Here is a 26,273-nt window from a genome sequence, read left to right as displayed (position 1 = left end):
TGGGCAAATAATGCATGGGAAAAGTCTGTTTGCACAAATCTGTTTTGAAAGAATTTATTAATAAAGACTGTATTAGAAAAACAGGTTTAGGACAATGAGGCAGACCTTATAGGGTATTTGAGTAATAATCACACAGCAAGTAGCTACTGAACCTTAAAGGGAATGTTGATGAGAACATACACATTTTAAATTAAAAAAATAGATGTATAGTTTCCTTTTACTGCTTCTCATTTGTTAGAAACTTTCCAGAAAGTTCCTCCCTTTAGTGTCACTGAGATGCCTACAAGTTTATTTCCCTTGGTGGCAGATGTTGTGGACTTTGGAGATGTGCCTCATTTCCGGTCCTGCAGTCAAATGCTCCCTACCTTTCCAAAAACCATTTTGGGTGACTGTTATTTAACCTACTGAACTTGACATAAGGCATCAAGTACTCTTCAGACGCCTCTATTCTCAGCCTTGAGGTGGCATAGCGTTGGCCTTGCCAAGCACACAGATGTGCCCCACCCCCTCTCTTTCTTAGCTGATTCTGGAGTGCACTTGTCTGTGCTTTCTTCGTCTCTCCCAAAGCGGTCTCCTCTTCTCAGGCTTCCTTATTTTCAATGTCCCATTCTCTTTAATCCTAATTGTTCTAGAAGGGAAGTAGTTGAAATCTGAGTTACGCTCGCACTGAGAGTCTTCCCTCTGAAGGAAAGGTAATTTGCTCTAAGGAGAACAGAAGGTTGGTCTTAGTTATCTAGTGCTGCAGTAACAAATACCACAAGTGAATGGCTTTAACAAGGAGAAATTTATTCTCTCACAGCGTAGTAGGCTGCAAGTCCGAACTCAGGGTGCCTGCTCCAGGGGAAGGCTTTCTCTTTCTGCCAGCTCCCGAGGAAGGTCCTTATCATCAATCTTCCTCTGGTCTCAGAGCTTCTCAGCACAGGAACCTTGGGTCCAAAGGACACACTGCTTCCGGTGCTGCTTTCTTGGTGGTATGAGGTCCCCCTGTCTCTCTGCTCGCTTCTCTCTTCTATATCTCAAAAGAGATTGGTTTAAGACACAATCCAATCTTATAGATCTCATCAGCATAATTGCTGCCTACCCATCTAATTAACCTCGTAGTGATAGCATTTACAGCACACATAGGAAGATCACATTAGATGACAAAATGGTGGACAGCCACACAATACTGGAAATCATGACCTAGCCAAACTGATAACACATATTTTTGGGGGACGCAATTTAATCTATAACAAGGAACAGTTGCTGTAGTGGGAAGTCGTGAGGTGTAAGAAAGAGACTGTCTCAGCACCCAGTTCAGTGCTTGGCACAGGTGGGGACCAGTAAATGGTTGTCTCGTCCATTCACGTGTGCAACTAGTATATAGCTAATTGGGCTTCCTGCCTCTGTAATGATTTGTGATAAGATAAGGGGGAAATTACAAATGTTAATTACAAATGATCTGTTTAGTTTCTAACACTGTCCCACTTGGAAACTTTGGCATATCATTCTGAGACTTATTTTTCTCCTAGAGATGCTCTTCAAAAGAGACTCCAGATCTGATGCCCAGTGAGGGTCTCCACCCTTTCTTTCCTTTAGCCAGTTCTGAGTCAGATGGTTACAGAATTGAGCAGCTAAGGAATCAATTTTTTTATGGACCCTAAGCTTCCGATTCAGTGGTAGAATTTTCACCTTCCATGTGGGAGACCTGAGCTGGATTCTAAGCCAAAGCACCTCAGTGTGCAACCACCACCTGTTTATCGGTGGAGGCTTGTGCGTTGCTATGATATTGAACAGGTTTCAGCAGAGCTTCCAGACTGAGATGGACCAGGAAGAAAGGCCTGGTGACCTACTTCCAAAAATCAGCCTATGAAAATCACACAACAGTTTGATCCCATTGTCCATGGGGTCCCCCGATGAGTCGAGGACCAACTCAGCAACAGTTAACAACAACGAAGTTCCCCAGTGGAAGGATTTGATCAGGGAATGCAGTGTAGGATGGCAACACCTGCTGCTGGAAGGGTAGCATTGCAGTGCGGTTCTCTGAGACCAGATAACCTGTGCGAGGAGGCAAAAGGGAAGCCGCCTTGCAGAGGATTGATGCTGAAGTCGGAGTACACAGCAGAGAGGCGTCCTGGTGGGGACTGGGGGTGGGGAGGCGAGGCAGTTGATGTGGGGCCTCGAGGTGAGGAGATGTCATGGCAGAAGCCAGGGCCGCAGAGGGGCTGCATGGACATGGATGCTGACGAGCATGCCCCTTGTCCCACTGGCTGGCTGCTCTCCTGCTGTGTGTGAGTGCCATCTCCTCAGCATCACCTCAGTGCTGCAGCGCTGCCTCTGCTTAACCACTTTCCTAACACTTTTTCTCTCATCTCTTGGAAATTGTTTTTTATTTTACAACGAACTGATTTTACGTAAGTCACAGGCACATTATGGCCAGGCCCGAGAGCTGACTTTAAGTAGGAAGGAGGAAGTGCTGCATGTTATAGCCTGCCTTGTGCACCCCTGCTTCTGGACCACGTTCTGTTCTGTACTCACCAGAAGCATGAAAGTTTAGTGTGGGTTGGCTGCTCTTGAAGGGAAGATTGTGCAGTGAAATAGATTATTCCTGGACATTGCATTCTCTTACTCCCTCAGAATTTAAACCTCAAAATTGGTTTAAAGATCAGCATTTTATCAAGAGATTTGCGCCTTAGTTTCCTTGAAGGGAGAGGGAATGGAGAGGGCTCACAGTTGCCATTAAAAATTGACATAGTTGACACATGTTGGCCCCAGAGTATTAGTGTTAATTATTTTCCGTTTATATAAATAAGATCTATGCATGCATTTTTTTTTTAACTTTACTTTTTAAAACAGGTTTAGATTTACAGAAAATTGTGAAGATAGTACAGAGAATTCCCACATAACTGGCACCCGGCTCCCTTATTTTCAACATCTTACGTTAATATGATACATTTGTTACAACTAATGAACCAATATCAATACATTATTGTTAAGTCCCTACCTTTATTCATAATTCTTTAGTTTTCCCCTACTGTCCTTTTCCTGGAAACCCTGGTGGCGTAGTGGTTAAGTGCTACAGCTGCTAACCAAGAGATCAGCAGTTCGAATCTGCCAGGCACTCCTTGGAAACTCTCAGTGGGGCAGTTCTACTCTGTTCTGTAGGGTCACTATGAGTTGAAATCGACTCGACGGCAGTGGGTTTGGTTTTTGGTTTTTTTGGTCCTTTTCCTGTTCCAGGATCTCATCCAGGATCCCATGCTGCATTTAGTTGTCATGTCTCCTTAGGCTCCTCTTGGCTGTGACATTTTTGTAGACTTTTTTTTTTTTTTTTTATGACCTTGACAGTTCTAAGGAGGATTGGCCAGGTATTTCCTTGAATGCCTCTCAGTGGGGGGTTGTCTTAACGTTTTTCTTGTGATTAGACTGAGGCTGTAGAACCCTGATGGCATAGTGGTTAAGTGCTACGGCTGGTAACCGGCTGCTAACCAAAGGGTCGGCAGTTCGAATCCACCAGGCGCTCCTTGGAAACTATGGGGCAGTTCTACCCTGTCCTACAGGGTCGCTATGAGTCGGAATCGACTCAACGGCACTGGGTTTGGTTTGGTAGGCTTTTGGGAGGAAGACCACAGATGGGAAGTGAGCACTTATCTTTTAACAAGTTAATGGATGAGCTAATTATGGGAAGGAAAGGAAGTTTATTTTACTATCAGCTGATTTTACAGAAGTCACTGGAACATTGTGGTCAGACCCGAGAGCTGACTTCAACCAGGAGGAGGAAATGCCGTGAGCTAATAGTCTGCCTTGTACACTGCTGCTTCTGGGCCACCTTCTATTCCGTCATCACCATAAGAGTGAGGTTTAGGGTGGGTTGGTTGCTATTATTAGCCTGAGTTGTATAACTGGAAGAGGAATTAAGGCTAGGCCCTCAAATCCTAAGGAAGCAAGTGGAGTGTTCTTACTGATGGGACTTAATGTCTTAAATTGTATAATGCCTTACGACTCAGTGGAACCCTGTCAGTTAACATTGTTGCAGGGAATAGCATAGAGGTGTTTTTTAATTGCCATGTTACATGTTGGGATACTGAGCTGGACGGAAGTTACTGAAGTTACGCATAGTTGTAGAGATAGACCAGGACTGATGGGCTGTGTCAACAACGCATTTCCAGACCTTTCCTAGTTTGAGTTTCAGGAGCCTAGAGGTAGTAGATTGAGCAGGCTAGTGCCACGGATGGCTGTGGAACCTGGACTTGGCCACAGAGATGTAAGTGGAAATGTTTTGATTAAATTAAGGCAGTTGACTGACCATGTGTGGAATGAGTGTGAAAGGTAATGCTCTAAGCACTGTGCCTGCTGGAAATGTTAAATATAGAGGACTGATAGCAATGTCATCACAACTCATGACTTCACTACAAGCGATTGTTACAGCTCCCAGATGTTGAGCCGCAGCACACTGTTTATTTCCAGCCTGGTCTTCTCTGAGGCCACACAGTAAAACAAATGAAGTGGTAACTTTTACCAAAATGTATTTTCTATTTTTGTGAATAAATGGGTAATGATGAAGCAGACTGTGGACTTGGACTCACAACAGAAATTTGCCCTCCAACCCCTGTTTTAACAATAACAATATTAGTTTCATGAACCCCGTTGAAGTGATGAATGTAAACTTGTAAGTAAATTGATGAAGGCAGTGGTTCTCAACACTGGCTGGGTGCTAGAGCTGCCTGGAGAGCTTCTAGAAATATCCACGACTGGGCCCCTGGAGATGCAGATTAAGTTGGCCTTTCTTGTTCCTTCACTCTTTGCTCTAGCCAGGTCCAGATTCTTGAACCCTTCATATTTTTTTATTCTTGAGTAAAGCTTTCGAAAACCATGGGAGGAGTTGCCTGTTGGAAGCTTTCACTCACCCAGCTCTATTCTACCACCTCTCCCTAAGTGATGGGACTGTGTGTTACACTGCTGCCCTGCTGTGCACGCCGCAAATCAGTGCTTAAGAAGTGAATGAACCATACTTCTGGCCTATAAGATCTATCGTGTCTCCCTTCCTGTTGATTAGGAGGAGAGATACCACCCTTCCTCTTAAACCAAAGCTATTGTTTTTAATGGGAAATTTTATTTAGAAGCAAAAGCTAAATGCTTTAATAAATGCGTAGATACCAGTGTTTGGTTTTAAGAGAAGTTTTACTGTGTTTCTGAGTGAGCTGACTAGCCTAGCTAAAGGGGCATCCCTAGGCACTCTAGCACTCTTAGGACCCTTTTCCAGTGAATTAAAATTACATTCGTCAATTTGTGATGGTCACACGCCCTCTTTAGAAAGTAAAAGTTTAGATAGTGGCGTGGCGTATCTGCAGGTGTCTTCATCCTCTCTTAAGAGCTAGGGATTATTTTTCTGCACTTCTCTGGTAGGACACCCTGCAGAGTAAACAATAAATGGGCCTTCTGGTTCTTCCATGGATCCCATTATACTTGTAGTGAGAATGCTTGGTTAGGGGATGTGTTGGTCTTGAGCTTTGAGGAGGATCCAAAAGAGACTCTTAAAAATTTGACTATTGAATCAACAGTGCTGTAGTGATTTTGTAGTGTCTTAATGTGGCATTGTGCTTTTACCTCTTGAGAAAGGGGCTGGGGAAATATAGATTATCACATCCTTGTAACTTATCTGGCAACTTGGCTTTTTTCCAGCACTTGAATGTTGCTGTATGGATTGGTTGTGGTGGTGGTAATTACTGAGCAGTTATTAAATAACAGTGAAAATGAGACGATTGATGCAAAGGAATCAAGTAATCATTCAGATGGTATTTTTGGTAACTGAATCTGCCTCTGAGCATATGGTCTAGTCAGCTGAAATAATTTAGCAGTGACAAAATTTATTTTGGTCAGGGGAGATTAAAAACAACCTGTTTTTTTTCTTCCACAATAATATTTTTATATCTTTGTTAACAAATGTGATGTTAGTCATTTAAATTATGAGGTAGGCTTTGATGATTTAGCTGTGTGTATGTATATAATATTCTTTGTCATTATCCAGTTTTGTACATGTAAGCATGTTTATTCGGGTGGTGCTTCAGAATTCAAGTATGTTACCATGGACGGGGTAATAGTCTCTATATTTGACTATGGATAAGAACACAATGTAAGACACAACTTTTTTTTTTTAATTTTTATTGCTTTAAGTGAAAGTTTACAAATCAAGTCGGACTTTCATACAAAAATTTATAAACACCTTGCTATATACTGCTAATTGCTCTCTACCTAATGGGACAGCATACTCCTTCCCTCCTCTTTTTCTTTTCGTGTCCCTTCGGCCAGCTTCTGACCCTCTCTACCCTCTCATCACCCTTCAGACAGGAGATGCCAACACAGTCTCATGTGTCTGCTTGATCCAAGAAGCTCATTCTTCACCGGTATCATTGTTTATCCCATAGTCTAGTCCAATCCCTGTCTGAAGAGTTGACTTTAGGAATGGTTCCTGTCTTGGGCTAACAGAAGGTCTGGGGACCATGACCTCCAGGGTCATTCTAGTCTTAGTCAAACCATTAAGCCTGGTGTTTTTACGAGAATTTGGGGTCTGCATCCCACTGCTCTCCTGCTCCCTCAGGGGTTCTTTGTTGTGTTCCCTGTTAGGGCAGTCATTGGTTGTAGCTGGGCACCATCTAGTTCTTCTGGTCTCAGGCTGATGTAGTCTCTGGTTTATGTGGCCCTTTCTGTCTCTTGGGCTCATAATTACCTCGTGTCTTTCATGTTCTTCATTCTCCTTTGATCCAGGTGGGTTGAGACCAATTGATGCATCTTAGATGGTGGCTTGCTAGCGTTTAAGACCCCCGATGCCACTCTTCAAAGTGGGATGCAGAATGTTTTCTTAATAGATTTTATTATGCCGATTGACTTAGATGTCCCCTGAAACCATGGTCCCCAAACCCCGGCCCTTGCTACACTGGCCTTCAAAATGTTCAGTTTACTCAGGAAAATTTTGCTTTTGGTTTCGCCCAGCACAACATTTTTACTGCACAAGTTTGCCCCTTTTGTGACTCATACCTTGAGCTCCCATCACCTCACAGCCCCACACATGAATAGCTATCAGGGTTCAGCATTGTTCTACTTTTGGTGTATTCTGGCTTCATCTCTCTGCTACTAACAAGTCTGATGGCGTTGGTAAGTGTAGTGGTTTTAAAATATACCTACATATTCTTTGATAGCCCTTCTCTTAAAAGGTGAGATCTGATTCCCCTCACCTTGAGTGTGTGCCAGACAGGTTGGCTCAGGACTAACAAATAGAACGTTGTGAAGTGACAGTGTGTGACTCCTAAGACTAGTCTAGGTCGTAAAAGGCATTGTGGCTTTCTCCTTGCTATCTTTCTTGGATCACTTACTGTGGGGGAGGCTAGCTGCCATGTTCTGAGGCCAGTCAAGCAACCTATGGACAGGTCCACATGGTGAGGAGCTATGGCCTCCTGCCAAGAGCCATGCGACTGAGCTATTTTGGAGGCAGATCCTAAGCCCCAGGCAGGACTTCAGATGACTTCAGTCCTGTTGGACATCTTGACTGCAAGTTCTTGAGAGGCCACAGACCAGAACCATCTAGTTAAGCTACTCCCTGATTCCTGGTCCTCAGAAGCTGTGTGAGTTTATAATAAGTGTTTGTTATTTTAAGCCACCAAGTTCTGGGGTAATTTGATTCATCACAGTGATGCTATACAGTAACTCCCTCAGGCCTTCTGGATCTGCTTCCTCATCCGAGAAACAAAGGGTTGAAATAAGTAATACCCCTAACAAGTTGATGGCAATCTGCTGTTGCTTAAGAGGCTGCTCTTCCAGCCAGCTGAACCTCTTCTGCTCCTTCCCACAGCAGCTTTCCCACCCGTATTCCTGACTGAGCTAGCAGCTTTCAGTGCCCACTTTCCTCCTTATCACCAGCCCCTTCCCTCCAGCACGGCTGATACCTTACCTCGGACAAACGTCAGGCCACTTTTATTTTTGTTCTTATTTTGTAACAGACAGATCATATTAGAAATATAATGGGGAATATTATTTTTAATATTATAACATAACATATATTTACACTTAATTTTACTGTGGTAATATAACAAAATAGTTTAGCCACTAAGTGTATGATTCAGTGGCATTGATAACATTCACAGTTCGAATGCATCAGGCGCTCCTTGGAAACCCTATGAGGCAGTTCTACTCTGTCCTGTAGGGTCGCTATGAGTCGGAATTGACTCTGCGGCAATGGGTTTGGTTTTTGTTTTTGGTATTGCCAGTATCTATTTCTAAAACTTTTTCATCTCCTCAAACAGAAATTCTGTACCCATTAAGCAGTAACTTCTCATTTGCCCCTACCCCCAGTCTCTGGTAACTTCTATTTTCTTTCTCTGTGAAGCAACTCTGGGTTTGGTTGGGTTGGTGAAGCAACTCGGGTGGTGCAGGTGATTTGCAGTTGAGGGCTCACCTAAACGTTGGCTGTTGTGACGTACCCCGAGGCTCCTGAGAAGAAAGTCCTGATGAACTTCTCTGTAAAGACTGCAGCCAAGAACACCCTAGGGAGCAGTCCTACTCTGTATTCCTGGGGTCGCCATGAGCTGGGGGCCGACTTGGCAGCAGCTTCTACCACCAACAGCACCATGAATTTGCCTGTTCTAGGTATTATGTGAATCATAACAATATTTTTATTTTGCGTCTGGTGTATTTCTCTCAGCATAATGTTTTTAGCATTCATCCACGTTGAGGCATCAATCAAAACTTAATTTCTTTTTATAGCTGAATAATGTCCCACCATATGTACATACCACAGTTGGTTTATTTACCTTTTGATGGACGCTTAGGTTGTTGTCAAGAAATCCTGGTGGCACAGTGGTTACGTGCTTGACTGTTAACTGAGAGATCACCAGTTGAAACTCGCCAGCTGCTCTGCAGAAGAGAGATGCGGCAGTCTGCTTCCGTGAAGATTTACAGCCTCAGAAACCCTGTGGGGCAGTTCTGCTCTGTATTTGCAGGGTTGCTAGGAGCTGGCGTTGCCTTGAGGGCAGCGGGTGCGTTGTCTCCACTTCTGGCCTCTGTGAATGTGCTGCAGTGAACGTTGGTGTACAAGTATATGTTTGAGTCACCGTTCGCAGTTATCTTGGTGTGCACCCAGGAGTGGCACTGCTGGGTCGTATTATAATTATATGTTTACCTTTTTGAGGAACTGCCAAGCTCGTTCCCACAGTGGCTGCACCATTTTACAATTCCACCGACAGTGAGTGAGTGTTTCAATTTCTCACCAACATGTTATTTTCAATTTTTCTGATAACAGACATCTTAGTATGAAGTGGTACCTCATGGTTTTGATTTGCATTTCCATACTGACTAATGATATTGAGAATCATCTCAGGTGCTTAAATGTATTTATTTATCTCCTTTGGAGAAATGTCTATTCAAGTCCTTATTGACCATTTTTTAATTGGCTTGTTTGTCTTTTTGTTGTTGAATTCTGTATTCTTTATATATTCTGGATATTAAACCCTTATCGATATATGATTCCCTGAAAATTTCCTCCCAATCTGTAGGTCGTCTCTTCACTTTGTTGGTAAAGTCCTTTAATGCAGAAAAGTTTTTAATCTTGATGAAGTCCAATTTCTATTTTGTTTTTTGTTGCTCATGCTTCTGAAGCCATATCTAAGAGTCCATTGTCAAAAACTACATCCCAAAGTGTTACCCTGTGTTTTCTTCTGACAGTTTTATGATTTTAGTTCTTAGGTGTGGTCACTGATGTGCTTTGAATTAATTTTTGTATATGGTGTGAAGTATGGGTCCAGCTTCATTTTTTTGTACGTGGAGATCCAGTTGTCCTAGCACCATTTGATGATGAAACTGTTCTTTCCCCATTGAATGATCTTGACACTGTTGTTAAAAGTCATTTGGTCATAGATGTATGGGTGTATTTCTGGACTCTCAGTTCTGTTTCATTGGCTTCTATGCCTGCCCTTATGCCAGTACCACACTGTTTTGATTACTGTAACTTTGTAGTGAGTTCAGAAATTGGGAAGAGTGAGTCCTCCAACTTTGTTCTTCTGTTCCAAGGTTGTTTTGGCTGGTTGAGGTCCATAAAAATTTGAGGATCAGCTTCTCCGTTTCTGCAAAAAAAGGCTATAGGAATTTTCATGAGGATTGTGTTCTATCTGTAGATCACTTTGAGACTTAATTTTTATAACTAGTCAATACACCAGTTTATTGGTATTGTTGTTTCTGAAAACAATGTCAATTTATTAAAACGTTGTTGCTATCTTATGTACTTAGAAATAGGGTGAATTTTTGCTGCTGCCTGATCGCTTATTACCACCTGATCTCACCATACCAAAAAGCCAAACCCATTTCTGTCCAGTGGCTATGCCCTGACTTAATTCTATTTGTGCTTCAGGTAATAGACTGTTTTCTTTTTCATGCATTCCTAAGAACATTGTAGGGACAATGTTTAATTTAAGCTTTCAGACTCAACACTAACCAAGTTCGAATTTCTAATGATGGTAATGACCAGCCTGGGTAAGTTAGTAAGTAGGAGCAGTGGAATTAGGGTCCTCATTATTTCACCCAAATGCCAGTTTAAAAAGGAGAAGAAACCTCAGTGCCACAGTTGACTTCTTTGCAGAGATTGCATTTAGACGTATCCAACACTGTGGTCCCAGTCATAAAGCCAACGGGGGGCAGGAGACATATCTTTTCATATATGCTTCTTACTTGGTTGGCAGGGAATCCTAGACCTCTGGTTAAATTTCCCTGCCAGGATTCAATTTTGAGCCAGACCTACCAAGCCCTTCCTTGTCTACAGTTTTATAAAGCACTACCTACTTATGGCTTAGTCATTATGTATTCAATGTTAACATCCTTCCTTTGAGGGCTTGAGAAACAAAGCACAAATGGGTCTGCATCCTGGGAAATAAAAGCAAGCTTACCCATCATGGGCTGAGAATTCTTTGCAACCTTTGACCCAACATCAAACCACATCATTACTCCTCTATCTCAGCAGTTTATACTTGCCTGTCACTGTGTCATTTTTCCCTTAGCAGGGAGAAAACAAACAGATCAATTGGCGACACAGCCCGGACTCCTATGAATAATGGGCCTTCTCTATAAATTTGCATTCAGTACACTTCCTTCTTTAAACTGAGCCACCACTGCTGTAAATAACTCTTAAAATGTATGTGAATATATGGGAGGGGATTGTTGTAACCAAAAGTTCCCACTGCAAAGTGGTTGAAACCAGTAAAAGCAATCTGAATAAGTAGGGTGAGGATTTTTTTTCAACTGCATTCATTATTAGGCAATCACTATGACCCCTGGCACTCTAAGGCTACAAAAGAAATAGGAGACAGCCCTCTGCCCTCAGAGAATGAAATCCTTTTGGATACCAAAGATTTATGCAGTAAGTACCAAAAACCAAACTCATTGCCATCAAGTGGATTCCTACTCGCAGTGACCCTGTAGGACAGAGTAGAACTGCCCCATAGCATAGAGTTTCCAAGGAGCGGCTGGTGAATTCGAACTACCGACCTTTTGGTTAGCAGCCATGCTCTTAACCACTGCACCACCAGGGCTCCGTGCAGTAAGTAGCAAGTATAAAAAGACTAATAAAGTGCTAACTGAATGTATCTGCTACCACAGGTATTCTAGAGCCTGCAGGCAGACATCATTCATGTAGGCCACCTTCCTAATTGTATAGAAGGCAGGGCCCAGAGAAGTGAGATGACTTCCTTGGACTCCCATCCCTTATTGGCAAGGCCTTGACTGGAAACTCAAGTCTGCTGGCTCCTGACTCCCGGCTCTTCCCATCTGTATGTGGCCTCACCTCCTTGTTCCATTTGTCCCTTGGACGTTGATCTCTCAGGCTCTCCCTGGGCCCTGTTCTCCCTCCACTCGCACTCCCTGGGTGCCTTAGTAATCTAGTGCTGCTGTTACAGAAATACTACAAGAGTATTTGCCTTAACAAAGAGAAGTTTATTCTCTCACAGTTCAATAGGTTAGAAGTCCGAATCCAGGGCGCTGACTCCGGGGGAAGGTTTTCTCTCTCTGTCAGCTGTGGAGGAAGGTTCTTATCATTAGTCTTCCTTGGCCTGGGAGCATCTCAGTGCAGGAACCTCAGGTCCAAAGGATGTGCTCTGCTCCCAGTGCTACTTTCTTGGTGGTTTGAGGTCCCAACTCTCTACTCCCTTCCTTTTCGCCATACCCCAGGGAAACTCCCTTTACATTGGATCAGAGATGTGACCTGGTAAGGGTGTTAACAATCCCACCCTAATCCTCTTTAACGTAAAATTAGGATCACAAAATGGAGGACAACCATAGGATACTGAGAATCTCGGTCTAACCAAGTTAATACGCACATTTTTGGGGGTCATAATCCATCACACTGGGTGTCTCTTTCATGCTCACCAAAAAAAAAAAAGAAAAAACCCGTTGCCATCGAGTGAATTCTGACTCATAGCGACCCCATAGTACAGAGTAGAACTGCCCCGTAGGGATTCCAAGGAGTGCCTGGTGGATTCAAACTGCTGACATTTTGGTTAGCAGCTGTAGCACTTAACCACTATGCCACAGGGTTTCGATTCACGCTCACGGTAGCTTTAATTACTTTGTGGCTTTCCAGACTTGTATCTCCACTGGTATCTTCATCTGAGTTTCCAGATACCTCCTCTTCATGCCTTGCAATAACGTCAGCATTTCCAAAACAAACATCTTCATTTCTTAGCACCACTCCTATCCTACCCAAACAACATTCTTATCTTTATCTGTGAATGTCATTTCTATTAAATGTGTTGTAAGGGAAAAACATCACAAAGTTTAGTAAAGCAAAAAGAGTTTTATTCGGCATATATTCAAAAAGACAAAAGTTGAGAAGCGGACAAGCATGCTGCCAGAACTAACGTCTTCCTAAGTCCAAGGAAATGTTACAGAGTAAGCAAGAATGGGAAAATGGACAAGCACACTTCACAGCCATGTCTGCCTGAGTCCAAAGAACAATACAGAATAAACAAGAATGGGAAAATGGACAAGCACGCTGTCACAGCTATGTCTGTCCGAGTCTAAGGAATATTACAGAATAGACAGAAGTGGGAAAATGGACGTCCATGCTGCCACAGCCATATCTGCCTGAGTCCAAGGCAGATTACAGAGTCATCGTATATATTAACATTACAAATGGGCAAAACCTTTGAAAGCTTCACCTTTTTGCAGATTGGCTAGAAACTATCATCCTACATTTTGAATTGCCTTTCTTAAAGATCATTGGTACAGGTTTCAGTAAGGACAGTCAGGAGAGTCTTCATTGGTCCAACAAATTTCTATTCACTTTTATGTGTTAATAGAAAGAGATAAGAGTGGAAAGTCTTTTGTGTTCTGGCATGAGTGAAAGTTTCCCTAAAAGATATTTTCCAGGATTATTCTATCTATTGTCTTTATACCTCAGGGCCCAGTTGATGTGTTCTTGTGAGTCTAACTCCAGCTGGGTCACATTCTCTGCGCTCAAGGACAGGGACTAATGTTTCCAATATTATTTCCTAAATCAAATGTTTCTATCAGAAAGCCTGGCATCACTCTGATTCCTCCTTTCTCACTCTCACCATCAAGTCATCACCAGGCCCTCTTGTTTCTCAACAACTGGACTTCTCTCCATCTCTAAAACCTTGACTTATTCCAGCCCACAATTTTCCTTTCCTACGTTGTCACAGTGGCCGCTTGGCCTCTTTTTTGTTGCCCCTTTCCCCCCCCCCAGTCCACTTTCTATATTGCAGCCCAAGTAATGTTCCTAAAGTACATGTGTCAAGTCTCAAAATATCCTGTCATTTCTATGGCTTCCCACTTTCCATCTTCCCTCAGCCTTCACCCCTCCCGTACCACCCACAGTCATTTCTCCTTGCCTAATCAATTCCTGCCTCCTACAGGTCTCCAAGAAGGTGTCACTTGTCCTCCCAGCCTTCCCTGCCACTTACTCCTGCTTGGTGTCCTTGTTTGAGAGCCAGAGTCCCCTGTACTCCTGCTAGCTTCCTGCATGGTACACTTGACTGTAACTGCCTTTTGTCTGTGAAATCAATGAAGGCGGGGATGTCTGCTCCCCGTTGTATTCCTAGTTACTAAATTTCTCAGTATCTGGCCTTTGGAAAGGCCTGGGTGGAGGCTGGGGAATGAGAATGGCCAGTGGAGTGTAGACTAAACCTGGTTTATACATGGACACTTGCCTCAGCAGGGAGTCTGAACTGTCTTTTCAGGAATTTATCACTCAAATGTATTCTAAGTTGGCATAGGTGATATATTGGTTTACTTTAGTACTGGTGTTGTAGATAATGTCCCCCCAAAAATATGTGCTGTAAATCCTGACCTCTGTGCCTGTGGTTATAATCCCATTTGGGAATGGATTTTCTTTGTTATGTTAATGAGGAAGGATTAGTGTAGGGTATATCTCTTCTATAGAAGAGATTAAACAAACCAGCAGGAGAGAGATGGGGTAAGGTAGATGCCAAGACACATGGAGATCTCCAAGGAATCAGGGGGGAGAAGCTAAAGAGACAAGCTCCTTCCTCCAGATCTAACAGAGAAAGAAGGCTTTCCCCTAGAGCTGGTACCCTGAATTTGGACTTCTAGCCTCCTAAACCATGGGAAAATAAATTGCTTTTTGTTAAAGCCACCCACTTGTGGTATTTCTGTTATAGCAGCACTAGGTAATGAAGAGAATTGGCCATTTAGTTGGGGGAGTGGGAGCACTATTTCATCTAGAGGCAGTATAGCAAAATGATTATGACTATGGACCCTGAACATAGACTCCCTGGGGTTCGGATCCCAGCCTCATTATCTGCTACCTTTATGTTACTTAAACTCTTGGTGCTTCAGTTTCTTATCTGCAAAATGGGGAGAGGAAAGCATCTCATCGAGGTGTAATGAAGATTCAGTGAATTAATCTTGTACAGTGCCTACAGGGGGCCTGCCACATAGTTAGTGGTGTGTGAGCGGGCAGTGGCTGCTCGTCCTCATCTTACTTTTAGATCAGGTAGGTAACATGGAAATTTGCAGTTTTAGGGAGTCCACAACAAAGCAGTCCTTTGTGAATGGCCTCCTGGAAATGTGTTTTTGGGTTTCTATGACATTTTGAGTATAAGGGTTTTGTAACTTGGAATGGAACCCTAGACTGTCATCCCCATCCTGACTTATAAAGGGCCAGCTTTTTAGCTGCTTTACCCACAGTATGACCTGGACAAATTAATTAACCTCTCTGATCTTTGTGCCTTCTTTGTAAGATAGGAATTCTAACACATATGGATGAGAAACTATTGATGTACAGTGCCTGCTGACAGTATTTGAAGTCCCTGATACTTTGCTATGCCCTAGTTATAAAAAAAAAAAAAAAGTTATAAGGGCAAGTACATTTTCATTTTATGGTGGGCATGATTGATTAGGAGTCCAGAACAAAGGGAGGCTGAGGAATGTTACCTATAGGCTAATTAATCCCGGTTGTGGGGAAAAGGAAACGTTTATTGTCTGAGTAAACAGTGATAGTTTGCCTGAAATACTGGTTGGGTGAACTCTAAAGATAGTGATGTGAGTTTTAGATGTAGAAAATAGGGCAAGAGTTACTAGTCCCACCTGACAACATTTGCTTTTGATTTTAAGTACAAGATTAAATGACTTGATTCATTAGCCGGTGGTAATACTGGCCAAATGCATGTGAAAATGTTCTGGGGAAAAAATAATTATTGGCTACAAAATACTCTAAGCAAGCAACAATAAATAAATAAAATAATGTTTAATTAAAAATCTACAAAATGTGACTCTGATAACTTCATTACTGTTAGATATTGAGTTCCCATGTATTTTATCACATTGTAAGGTAGCTGTGCTCATGCAGGCAGTCCTCTGAACAGGATAAGGGAATAAAGTCAAAAAAGGTGTGTGTCAGGGTTGTATCCTTTCACCATACTTATTCAGTCTGTATGCTGAGCAAATAATCCCAGAAGCTGGACTGTCTGAAGGAGAACATGCCATCAGGACTGTGATAGGCATATGACAAAACCTTGCTTGCTGAAAGTAAGGAGGACTTGAAGTACTTACGATGAAGATCAAAGACTACAACCTCCAGTATGAATTACACCCAACATAAAGAAAACAAACATCCTCATAGCTGGACCAATAAGCAACATCAGGATAAATGGAGGAAATACTGAAGTTTTCAAGGATTTCATTTTACTTGGATCCACGATCAATGCCCATGAAAGCAGCAGTCAAGAAATCAAACGCTGTATTGCATTGGGCAAATTTGCTATAAAAAACCTCTTTAAAGTGTTGAAAAGCAAAGATGTCACCTTGAGAACTAAAGTATCCCTCACCCAGCTAGTTAATGAATAAGGAAGACTTAAGAAGATTTGATGCTTTTGAATTATGGCGTTGGCAAAGAATATTGAATAATATAATACCATGGACTGCCAGAAGAATAACAAATCTGTCTTGGAACAAGTACAGCCAGAATGCTCCTTAGAAGCAAAGATGTCGAGACTTTGTCTCACATACTTTGGACATTTTGTCAGGAGGGACCAGTCCTCGGAGAAAGACATTATGCTTGGTAGTGGGTCAGCAAAAAAGAGGAAGACCCTCAACGAGGTGGACTGACACAGTGGCTGCAGAATGGTCTCAAACATAGCAACAGTTGTGAGGACTGGGCAGTACTGGGCAGCGTTTTGTTCTGTTGTGCATAGGGTTGCTATGAGTTGGAACTGACAACAACAACAGTAACAACAAGGCAGTTGGTAGGTTAGATTTTCTCACTCCTGCATACTTAGGAAGATTTGCAGAGAAATAATTGCCGATAGTTGAAGTACATAGATTAAAAGTTCATTGGTAACCAAATAACATCTAAAATCAAATTTTAAATACCTTTCAATTTTTTTTGTAGTGAAAATATTTGAATTGACATATGAACATGTATTAATACATTTGTCACAATACTGTACTTGGAGCACTTGCAGTCTTTAAAGTGGTCTTGTGACAGGTGGGTGGAGCTCAGACCACCAGTCTGGAATGATTCCTCTCACAAGCCCAGTGTGCTTTCTGTCCCTTCTGCAGTGAAGTCATCTTCACAGATGCCCCTGTCTGTCATTTCCATGACAACCTTAATGTGATAAGCCCAGCTGTAGAGCTTCCATGCAGGAATGACAGAAGGAAAGGCTGATCTCTAGAGGGGAGAGTCTTAAGGGTTCTCTTTAATTTACTATACCTTTTGAATGAAAACGTGGAGTACTGGTGGAGTAGGTTGCCTTTGGAAAGAATGTGTCACTTGGCCCAGACTCTATAAGCTGATACCTCTTGCAAATCTCACTTTACATTTTAAAGAGCCACAGTGTTTGCAGTGGTAAATTTCTGCACAGCTGGCAGCCTGTGCTGATATGAAGCATAGTTGATTCTCCTCTGGAGGGTGGCCTTGCTGCTGCAGCTTGTCCTAGTGGCATCTGCAGATGGAAGTGACCACTTGACAGTACTTGGCTCCCAGAAGTCTGTGTGGGAGAGTTACTGGCCGTGGGATATGTCTGATTTGCATTAAGTGTGTCGCCTCTCAGAAGTCTTTCTTTTTTTATTCAGACATCAGATCCCAAGTGCTTGAAAAATATATTTAGCTCTGTGGTTGTGGAGTTGTTATTTGGTTTAATTTAATGTTGATAAATTATTCTCTGGGAGTAAATTGTTTGCCCAAATGAGGTAAATAAATTCTGCCAAAGTGTATACCTTATTCTGGTTTCACATTAGGTCCTTAATTTGCAGCCCTGTTCCACTGGCAGTCAACATCAGAGAAAGCCTAAGATGCTTGGCAGATCTATTTCCCTCCCTCCCTTATAGGCAGTGGAAGTAAACAAGTCAGTTAACAACACTCTGAGGAGGGGCCCTTAGGGAGAATCTGGCCCTAGGGTGTCCTTAAACCATCTAAGATGTTTGGAGAGCTACTTTCCTTTTACCGGCTTTAATTTAACCACTATCAAATTATGGTATTTAACCCACTTTCCCAATCTCAGTTTCCCACCCTCACAAATCGTCCAAGTCCTGGGACTCTTTGTAGTATTGTCTTCCCACTGATACGAAATGCAGTTGTAAAGTGAGGAAATACAAACCCTCCCTTGGAAAAAGGTCATCCCTACTCTTTTCTTCCCTTGGATTCTCAACCACTTGACAGGTTCTGGTGCAGGTATCCTTGAGGCCAGAGCCACCTCTTCCTCCTCCGGCATCCCTGGTCCCATCAACTCACTGTGTATTGAACTCATGCTTGAAAATGTGTTTGAAGAGCCAATCAGTTCATTTGGTGTCTTTGTTTCCCCCAGGAGGACTGGAATGAAGTTGATCCTATTAAAAAGAAAGACCTTCATCACAGCAACGGGGAGGAAAAAGCACAAAGCATGGAGACCCTGCCTCCAGGTATTACAGGCCAGCGTGGGAGCTGAGGACTGGTGGTTGGGAATTGACCTTGTTTTTGTGAATGTGGTGGTGGGAGCAACTGACCTGCGGAGTGGGTGAGTGGGTTTCCTAGGTGCGTTAGAGCCCTTATCCTTGAGAGTGCTTTTCTAATTTTGGATTTGACCCTAAGTAGTGAAATAAGTTTAGTGGGAGGTGACCAAAGTTTTTTTTTTTTTTTTTTTAAGAATAGAAAATACAGGATAAAGGAGCCTTAGTGGCACAATGGTTAAAGTGCTCAGCTGCTAACCAAAAGGTCAGCAGTTAGAACCCACCAGCAGCTCCTCGGGAGAAAGGACCTGGCGGTCTACTCCCATAAAGATTACAGCCTAGGAAACCCTTTGGGGCAGTTCTGCTCCGTCCTGTAGGATCACTATGAGTCGGAATTAACTCGACAGCACGCAACAGCAGCATGTATTGGTGTATGAAAATTTTGTTTTGGTGGTGAGAAAGGTCATGGAGTGTTTCTTTCTGCGGTTTGACAAGCACTGCCCTAGGAGGACAGGCACTTCCATTGTCTACACCCCCTGCACCCCAGCCCCTTCGGGCAGGTGGTGTATCATCACTTCCAGGGGCTCTGTGTGTTTGTGTGTGTGTGTGTGTGTGTGTGTGTGTGTGTGTGTGTGTGTGTGTGTGTGTTAGATGCATGTATTAGGTCTGCCTCCCTCACTCTTTGTTTCACTCCTGGATGAGTCATGAAGCCCTGAGCCACAGCTCCTACATATGTAAAACAGGCTTCGTGTACAGTGGGTATACCAGAATAGAACAGTTAGCTACTTTATTATAGTAATAGGAAACTAGGATATAACTCTTTGTGAATTAACAATGAGAGACTTCCCATGGAGTGTCTTCTATTAAAAAAACAAGTGTTTTAGTGGGATTTTAAGATGTATAGAGAGAGAAGGAAGGAGGAAGGAAGAAACCATCTTCAGAGCTTATACTAAAAGTGACTATTAAGAGTCCTGTTCTACTTAAAATCAGTTCTGTTTGTTTGCTGGCTCTGGCTTTTATATTCTTAACTGTTGAACAGTTGATTTTCTTATCTTTCAGGAGATAAGATAGCAGTGATTTCCTTCTTTTTTGAGTTATTACTAATAACTTTTGATAAATGCATCATCATTTTATTTTGCTGAAGGGCTTTCTCTTCCATCCTTTTTTTGTTATTGTTGTTGAAATTTTATTTCTTACTAAACCAGCATACATGTGATTTTTTTTTTTTCCTTTAGAAATTATTTTGTTATGATTTAAAGAAATTTCCCCCAAGCATGATGGACATGGCTAGAATTCTATGGTCTGCAGGGAACCACTGGCCACTGCAGTTCTCCCTTGTGTGAATGGGTTATTTAGGAAGCCCAGTGGCTCATTCTTAAAGGTGTCAGGTATCTAGCAGTTATACACAGGTGGGTAGGAGGACATGGCACTAAGCTGAGTATAGGAGCCTAGTGTCTTTCCACATGGCCAGCAAAACCCAGTGACAGATGAAAGAGGCACACAGCTTTCAGTGTGGAGCCAGATCTAAGGTATCAGTAAATCTCCAGGAGTGATGGCCTCTTGTTTTTCTGACCAAACCCCCTATAAGCAAAAGTATTTTGAACATAGATCACCCCGCCACACACACAAATGTATTAAAATACTCACTCATAAATTGTGTACATATTGCCAGTCTAATCTCTTGGTACATTCTAAAGCATATTTAAAATAAGACATAGAGGATGATTGAAAATACTTGGAAATGCTGTCTGCTTTCCTCCAGTACTACAGTAAATTGCCTCACATGCCCCACGTTGAAAACTCTGCTCTTGAGGCTCCCATGAACACAGAACACCAGGTTATTATTTCAACTCTATCTCCGGTCCCAGCCCCCTCTACTTCTGGAGAGAAGAATCTAGAGTTTCAATAAAGAATGCCACCAAAATGGCCGTACCAGCTGGGACTCGTGGAGCCTGGGATCCTTGCCTTGGTTTTGTCGGCCTGGCTTCTATTGGAAGCTAAGACTTCCATTTTCAGTACCAAATTAATGGGACTTGAAGAAGCACATCAGCCTCTTCCCAAGCCACAGACCAGAGCCAGAGCCTAGCTTAGAAGGACTTAGTGGAGACCGTGCAGAAATGAAACTGCAAATGTAAACAGCCGTGATCTGCAGTGTTTTGAGTTATGTTCTTCACCAGGTTCTTCAGTTGAAACTCAGCACGTAAAGGAAGTCTCCATAGTTGGGTAAAAGAGATGGTCCACATCAGTGTTCAGTTTTATTGATTTGGGTTCCGTCCCTGGTGGGAGAGACCAGGGTGGGGTCCTTTTGACTTTACTCCTTTAAGCCCAGCCATAAACTCTTCTCTCAAAGCTCTCTGGTGCAGTGGTCCCTTGAAAAAACAAAAAAGCAAACTCGTTGCCATCAAGTCGATTCCAACTCATAGCGACCCTATAGGAAAGCGTAGGACTGCCCCATATGGCTTCTAAAGAGTGGACCTTTTGGTTATCAGCTGACCCCTTAGCCACTTCACCACCAGGGCTCCAGTGGTCCTGCCCCCCCCCCCGCCCCCCTTGCTGCAGAGTTGATTCCGACTCACCGTGACCCTATAGGACAGAGTAGAACTGCCCCATAGAGTTCCTGGGGGTACTTGGTGGATTCGAACCACTGACCTTTTGGTTAGCAGCTATAGCTCTTAACACTATACCACCAGGGTTTCCAGTGGTCCCTTAGTGAATCCTATATTTCCCTTCTTAGAACTACACTTCATCTGGGTTGCAAGGCAGCTTAGAAGTCATAGGGTCCCCAGCAAGTTAGCTAGAGAAAGGAAGGAGCAGTTGGTTTTCTTTCCTACCAGGGCTGGGGTCCCGGCTCAGGGCTGCAGTCAATGTCTTGCAGAGAAGGCTGTGGTCATCATTCAGGAGGGATCCTGGCTCACCTACTAGGGTTCCAAGGAGCCCACTGGTTTCTGAGAAGTATCAAGTCAGGATTCTTAAGTCAGACATATTCCTCTAGGGCCATTGCTTTCTTACAGTTTAGGAGTTACTGCAGGAGCCTTGCTTGCACTGTACACCCTCCTGTTTCTTTCCCATTCCTGAAATACCAACAAAATGAGGGACACGAGCACTCTCTTCTGGAAGCCCATGGCCGGAGCAGGGCCAGGACTGGGAGCCGAATCCAGGGTGCTTGTCTCAGTCCTGCGCCAGGCCCTGCAAAGTCAGCAAATATTTGGGTTTCATTTTCCTTGTCAGTAAAATGGAGACACTTTTTAATCTAAGAGTCTTTGTTTCTATTGTTCTAACTCTCGTCTTCCCACGTCCCTTTAGTTTTCTCTTCACAGATTAGGATTGCAAAGCTTATTATCTTTAAAATGTGGTGACACTATACATGCTTGCTCCACCACTCTCCTGCGAAATTTCAGGTCTCACTTCTGCCCTTACACTTCATAGCTTCTGCGTAATCATCACACCTTCCAGGGGGAACCGCTGAATTGTTTTTTTCAGTGTTGATTTTCACAGTGTTTTCTTCAAACCAACTTTTTGGTTTTCAAAAGTCTCTACAATGGAGATGAATCTCATCTTTATCCTTGGTGTGGAAAAAGCTCTTGGGATTGAAAATAAATTTCTCCTAGTAATTCTCCTGCACCCTCTCCTCTGCTCAGCATCTCTAAGTCTGCCCAGGGAGGCCCGATGGCAGCAGCAGCGATGTAGAAGGACCTGGAAGGAACAGAGCCAGACAAGGCAGAAGGCCCTGGGACAGTCTTTGAGGAGGGACTGCCGGTGGAGGTTCTTGTTAGAAAGTTTACTTCTTCCTGTTGGCTCTGTGCCTTTTTAACACAGAATTTCTTCTTTGCCTGAGTGAAACCTTAGTATCATTCTTTTCTGATGGTCACTAGTAACCTCCTTTAAAGGGGCAAGGCTTAGGAGAGACATGAGGGGAGAGAGCTGAGAAAGAAGGGTCCTTCAGTTTTTGGATTCCCTGTGAGACCCCTCCCCTTCTTTGCCGTGTCTTCACCCCACCCCTCCCCAAAGGCTGCTGCTTCATTATCTGAGAGAGTTTCTTTCTCAGAACAGAAATTGCTGTGTCCACGTAAAGACGAATGAAATGGGAATGGTGAAGCGTTTAATAGAACGTAAATCCAGGGTGTGAATTACTGCTGATCCTAACAGAAACAGTTTAGCTTTTCTGCTTCCCACCTGCCAGAACAAGGATGAGATGAGCCACTTGTGTGTTTGGCATTGCTGCAGAGTCTGGGAGAGATGTTCCCTGACCTTTTCTTCTTTTAAGGGATTTAATGGGCTCAGCAGTGCACATTTTAATAGGCTGATGATGAAATGGGAGAGGTGGGCAGAGTCCTTCTAGCCCCTGCAGGTACTCTGCAGTCCAGGGCGAGGGGGCACGGAGCACACAGTCTCTGACCTGGAGCCTCAGTACCCAGAGACTCCTCTGAGCTGGTGAAGGTGATAGCTGGTATTCTGATTCTTAAATCCTTGTGTGCTCAGTCCTCCCAGCTCAACCAAGCCCAGAGTGCCCGAAAAAGCACACACCCTGTGAAATTCTATAAGCCCTCTGAAGTTCTTGGGAGTCCTGGGAGTCTCTTGATCTGAGTTAAGATCTAGAGTTTTCCCAGGAGGGGCAACTCAATGAACCATGTACCTGTAGAATATATTATTTGGGCTAGAACTGATGCAACCAATGTGGGTGTCTTAGTCATCTAGTGCTGCTATAACAGAAATACCACAAATGGATGGCCTTAACAAAGAGAAATTTATTCTTTCACAGTCTAGGAAGCTAGAAGTCTGAATTCAGGGTGCCAGCTCCAGGGGAAGGCTTTCTCCCTGTCAGCTCTGGGGAAAGGTCCCTGCCATCAATCTTCCCCTGTCAAGGAGCATCTCAGCACAGGGACCCCAGGTCCAAAGGACACACTATGCTCCTGGTGCTTCTTTCTTGGTGGTATGATGTTCCTATGTCTCTCTTCTGGCTTCTCTTTTTTATTTCTCAAAAAACATTTCTTTCAGACACAACCTAATCTTGTAGATTGAGTCCTACCTCATTAACATAACTGTCAGTAATCCCATCTCATTAACATCATAGAGATAGGATTTACGACACATAGAAACACCACATTAGATGACAAAATGGTAGACCATCACACAATATGGGGAATTATGGCCTAGCCAAACTGATACACATGTTTTGGGGGGATACAATTCAACCCATGACAGTAAGGAAGCCAAGTCCAAGGGGTCCCTGAGACTCAGGCCTGTGCCCAGTAGCCTGCACAGTGTTGTGAGGAGAATAAGGGGCTTTGAGTATCCATGGGGAAGCATCTTTTAAAAAGCAAGCAATCTGAAGTTCAGATAAGCAGAAATAAGGAAGTTATAATCACACATGATCCTACCATCCAGAATTGGTTTTGTTGCTAAATCACCATGTGTTCCTTTAGACTCCTTTCTGGGCAGATAACCCATCCTCGTGTGCTCGCACACCTGACTGAGACAAGCTGACTTCTCCTCCTCATCCTCTAATTTTTGAGGGAGCTCCTGGGTCCTGCTTCCTCCTGGGTCTTGTGGCCTCTGTGTCTACCTATCCTGAGTTTATCCCACATTCGAGTTCAGTCTTTTCAAAGACTGAGTATCCAGAGTATCCAAATAGCCCTTGAGGTTAGGAACAGTACTAAAGATTTTGAGGATTAGCTGAGAAGTCAGTCCACATGAGCCCTCCTTCCCTGGGCTCTCCTCATCCCTCCATCTTGTCCCATATGGAATCACCTGCCAGCTGCTTGGATGTACATGTGGTACTTTGCTTGTGTTTTCTTAGGTAATATGTTATAAACATCTTTTCATGTTGATAAATAGCTTCCATACATTTTTTAGTTATTTATTTTTGTAAAGAATGTATATAACACAGCTTTCACCAGTTCAGCATTTTTCAAGTGTACAATTTAGTGATATGAATGTTGTGCAGCCGCTACCCATAATCATTGCCAAATTTCCCATCACCATAAACACCCTGCCTCCTGCCCCTGGGAGCCACTAATAAATTTTGGCCTCTATACATTTGCCTATTCTTGTTATTTCATACAAGTGAGAAGTGTATTTATGACATGAATGTACCATAAGCTCACTTAACTTACCCTGTATCGTAGGACATGTACATGATTTCCAACAAGTATCCGTAGAGGACAGTTTTTATGTGTCCTTAATTATTTCCTTCAAATAAATTACTAAAAGTTGCAGGGTCAATGACAATGCGTGGTTTTAAGGCTTTTTATATTAATTGCCAGACTGTCTTCTAGACGGGGCTTATTTTCTTGTACCCCAGTCGACACTAAAAAACACATCTTTCACTGTCTGTGCCATAGCCTCACAAGTAAGAAAGTAGCAAAGTAGAGCACTTATACCTGATCAATAGCCAGAAGTATGGTGGAGCTATTAAAACAAAATTCCCTTATGTTTTATTATTAGAAGTATAGTGTCCCAAACAAGCGCTGGTTGTTGGCTGTGTTGGCACCCATAGTTGAAGGACTTGATCTTGTTCCGGGCCTAGGGTTTTCAGAGATGTTTATGACGGAGAAAAGGTCCAGGTGGGGACAGCTTGGATGGTAAGGTGCCAAAACCTCGTGTGAGGAGGAACATGTGAAGTAACTGGATGTTTTCACAAAAGGGTTTACCTGTTACCATCAAGTCGATTCCAACTCAGAGTGACCCTGTAGGACAGAGTAGAACTGCCCCATAGAGTTTTCCAAGGAGTGCCCAGTGGATTTGAACTGCAGACCCTTTGGTTAGCAGCCAAGCTCTTAACCGGTATGCCGAAAGGGCTTAGGAAGGGGAAGATGGGAGTGTGATTCTCAAATACTTGAAAGCCTGTCACACAAGAGAGGCTGAAGACTAATTTTCTGAGATTTCAGAGAGTGCAAGTCTCAGGAAGCAGTTTTTGTCAGCTTTGGCCCAAGTAACAGAGCCCTTGAGGTGATGAGCTCCCTGATGTCCCCACAGCTGAGGCTGCAGCTAGAGAAGAGGGCTTTGGAAGAGATTTGTCCGTGTGTCCTAAAAGAGATCGTATCCCTGGTTCCCCTGACTCCAGTAGCATGTGACATCAGTGTTCAGCAGAGGAACCCATGTTCTCAATGGGAGAGAGGCTCCGTTGCCCCCACTCTTGGTTGGGATGGTGAAGGCCAGCCTGGCGTGGTAGCATCGTCACTTGAAGGGCCTCGGCAAAGGAAGCGATTGTTAAAAGGATGAGTGTGCTTATGGGAACCGCACAGGTACATGGGCTGCTTTTTGGTGCTTTGCTTAAAGTTTACCCAAGTGGAGGTAGGTTGTAAGGTGCAGGGGAAAACACAGGACTGGAGTGAGAATGATCTGGAGCACGTTGTGGGTTCCTTTATAGTGAGGTATGTTGGTTAAGTCACCTTAACTTCTGAGCCTCCATTTCCTAATTTGTAACATGGAAAGAGTAACCACAGCATAGGTTTTATAGGGTTCTTGTGTGTAATGAAGGAACCCTGGTGGCACAGTGCTTAAGCACTCCGCTGCTAACTAGAAGGTCTGTGGTTTGAACCTACCAACTGCTTTGTGGGAGAAAGATTTGGCACTCTGCTCCCCAAAAGATTGCAGCCTTGAAAACCCTGTGGAGCAGTTCTCCTCTGTCATACAGGGTCACTGTGTGTCAGAATCGACTTGATGGCAACTGCTGTGTGGTGTGATTTGGGTGTCGCGTGAAGTAGCTGTCTTGCACTTTCTGGCTCACAGGCACTCTGTGTCTCTCCTTCTGCCCCTCATGAATCATCTTCCATTCTGATACACACTCTGATTGTTCACGCTGATATTTTTAGTAATTTTGGGGATGAGAAAGGAGTTTGGTAGAGACCATG

At 43.3% G+C, this 26,273-nt stretch overlaps 1 protein-coding gene across 1 annotated transcript in view; it reads left to right on the top strand.

Annotated features, from left to right (window-relative positions):
* The window catches only part of GALNT2 (polypeptide N-acetylgalactosaminyltransferase 2), a 269,778-nt gene that overhangs the window by 109,985 nt on the left and 133,520 nt on the right, over window positions 1-26,273 (top strand). The window contains exon 2 of the mRNA XM_049868655.1: window positions 18,300-18,393. Within this exon, the coding sequence (XP_049724612.1) occupies window positions 18,300-18,393 (94 nt within the window). The remainder of the gene's footprint in view (window positions 1-18,299; window positions 18,394-26,273) is intronic.

The sequence above is a fragment of the Elephas maximus genome, chromosome 24 (genome assembly GCF_024166365.1).
Source record: "Elephas maximus indicus isolate mEleMax1 chromosome 24, mEleMax1 primary haplotype, whole genome shotgun sequence".
Lineage (NCBI taxonomy): Eukaryota > Metazoa > Chordata > Mammalia > Proboscidea > Elephantidae > Elephas > Elephas maximus.
Note: the sequence above shows the minus strand (reverse complement) of the source record. Positions and strands in the feature narration are given on the sequence as shown.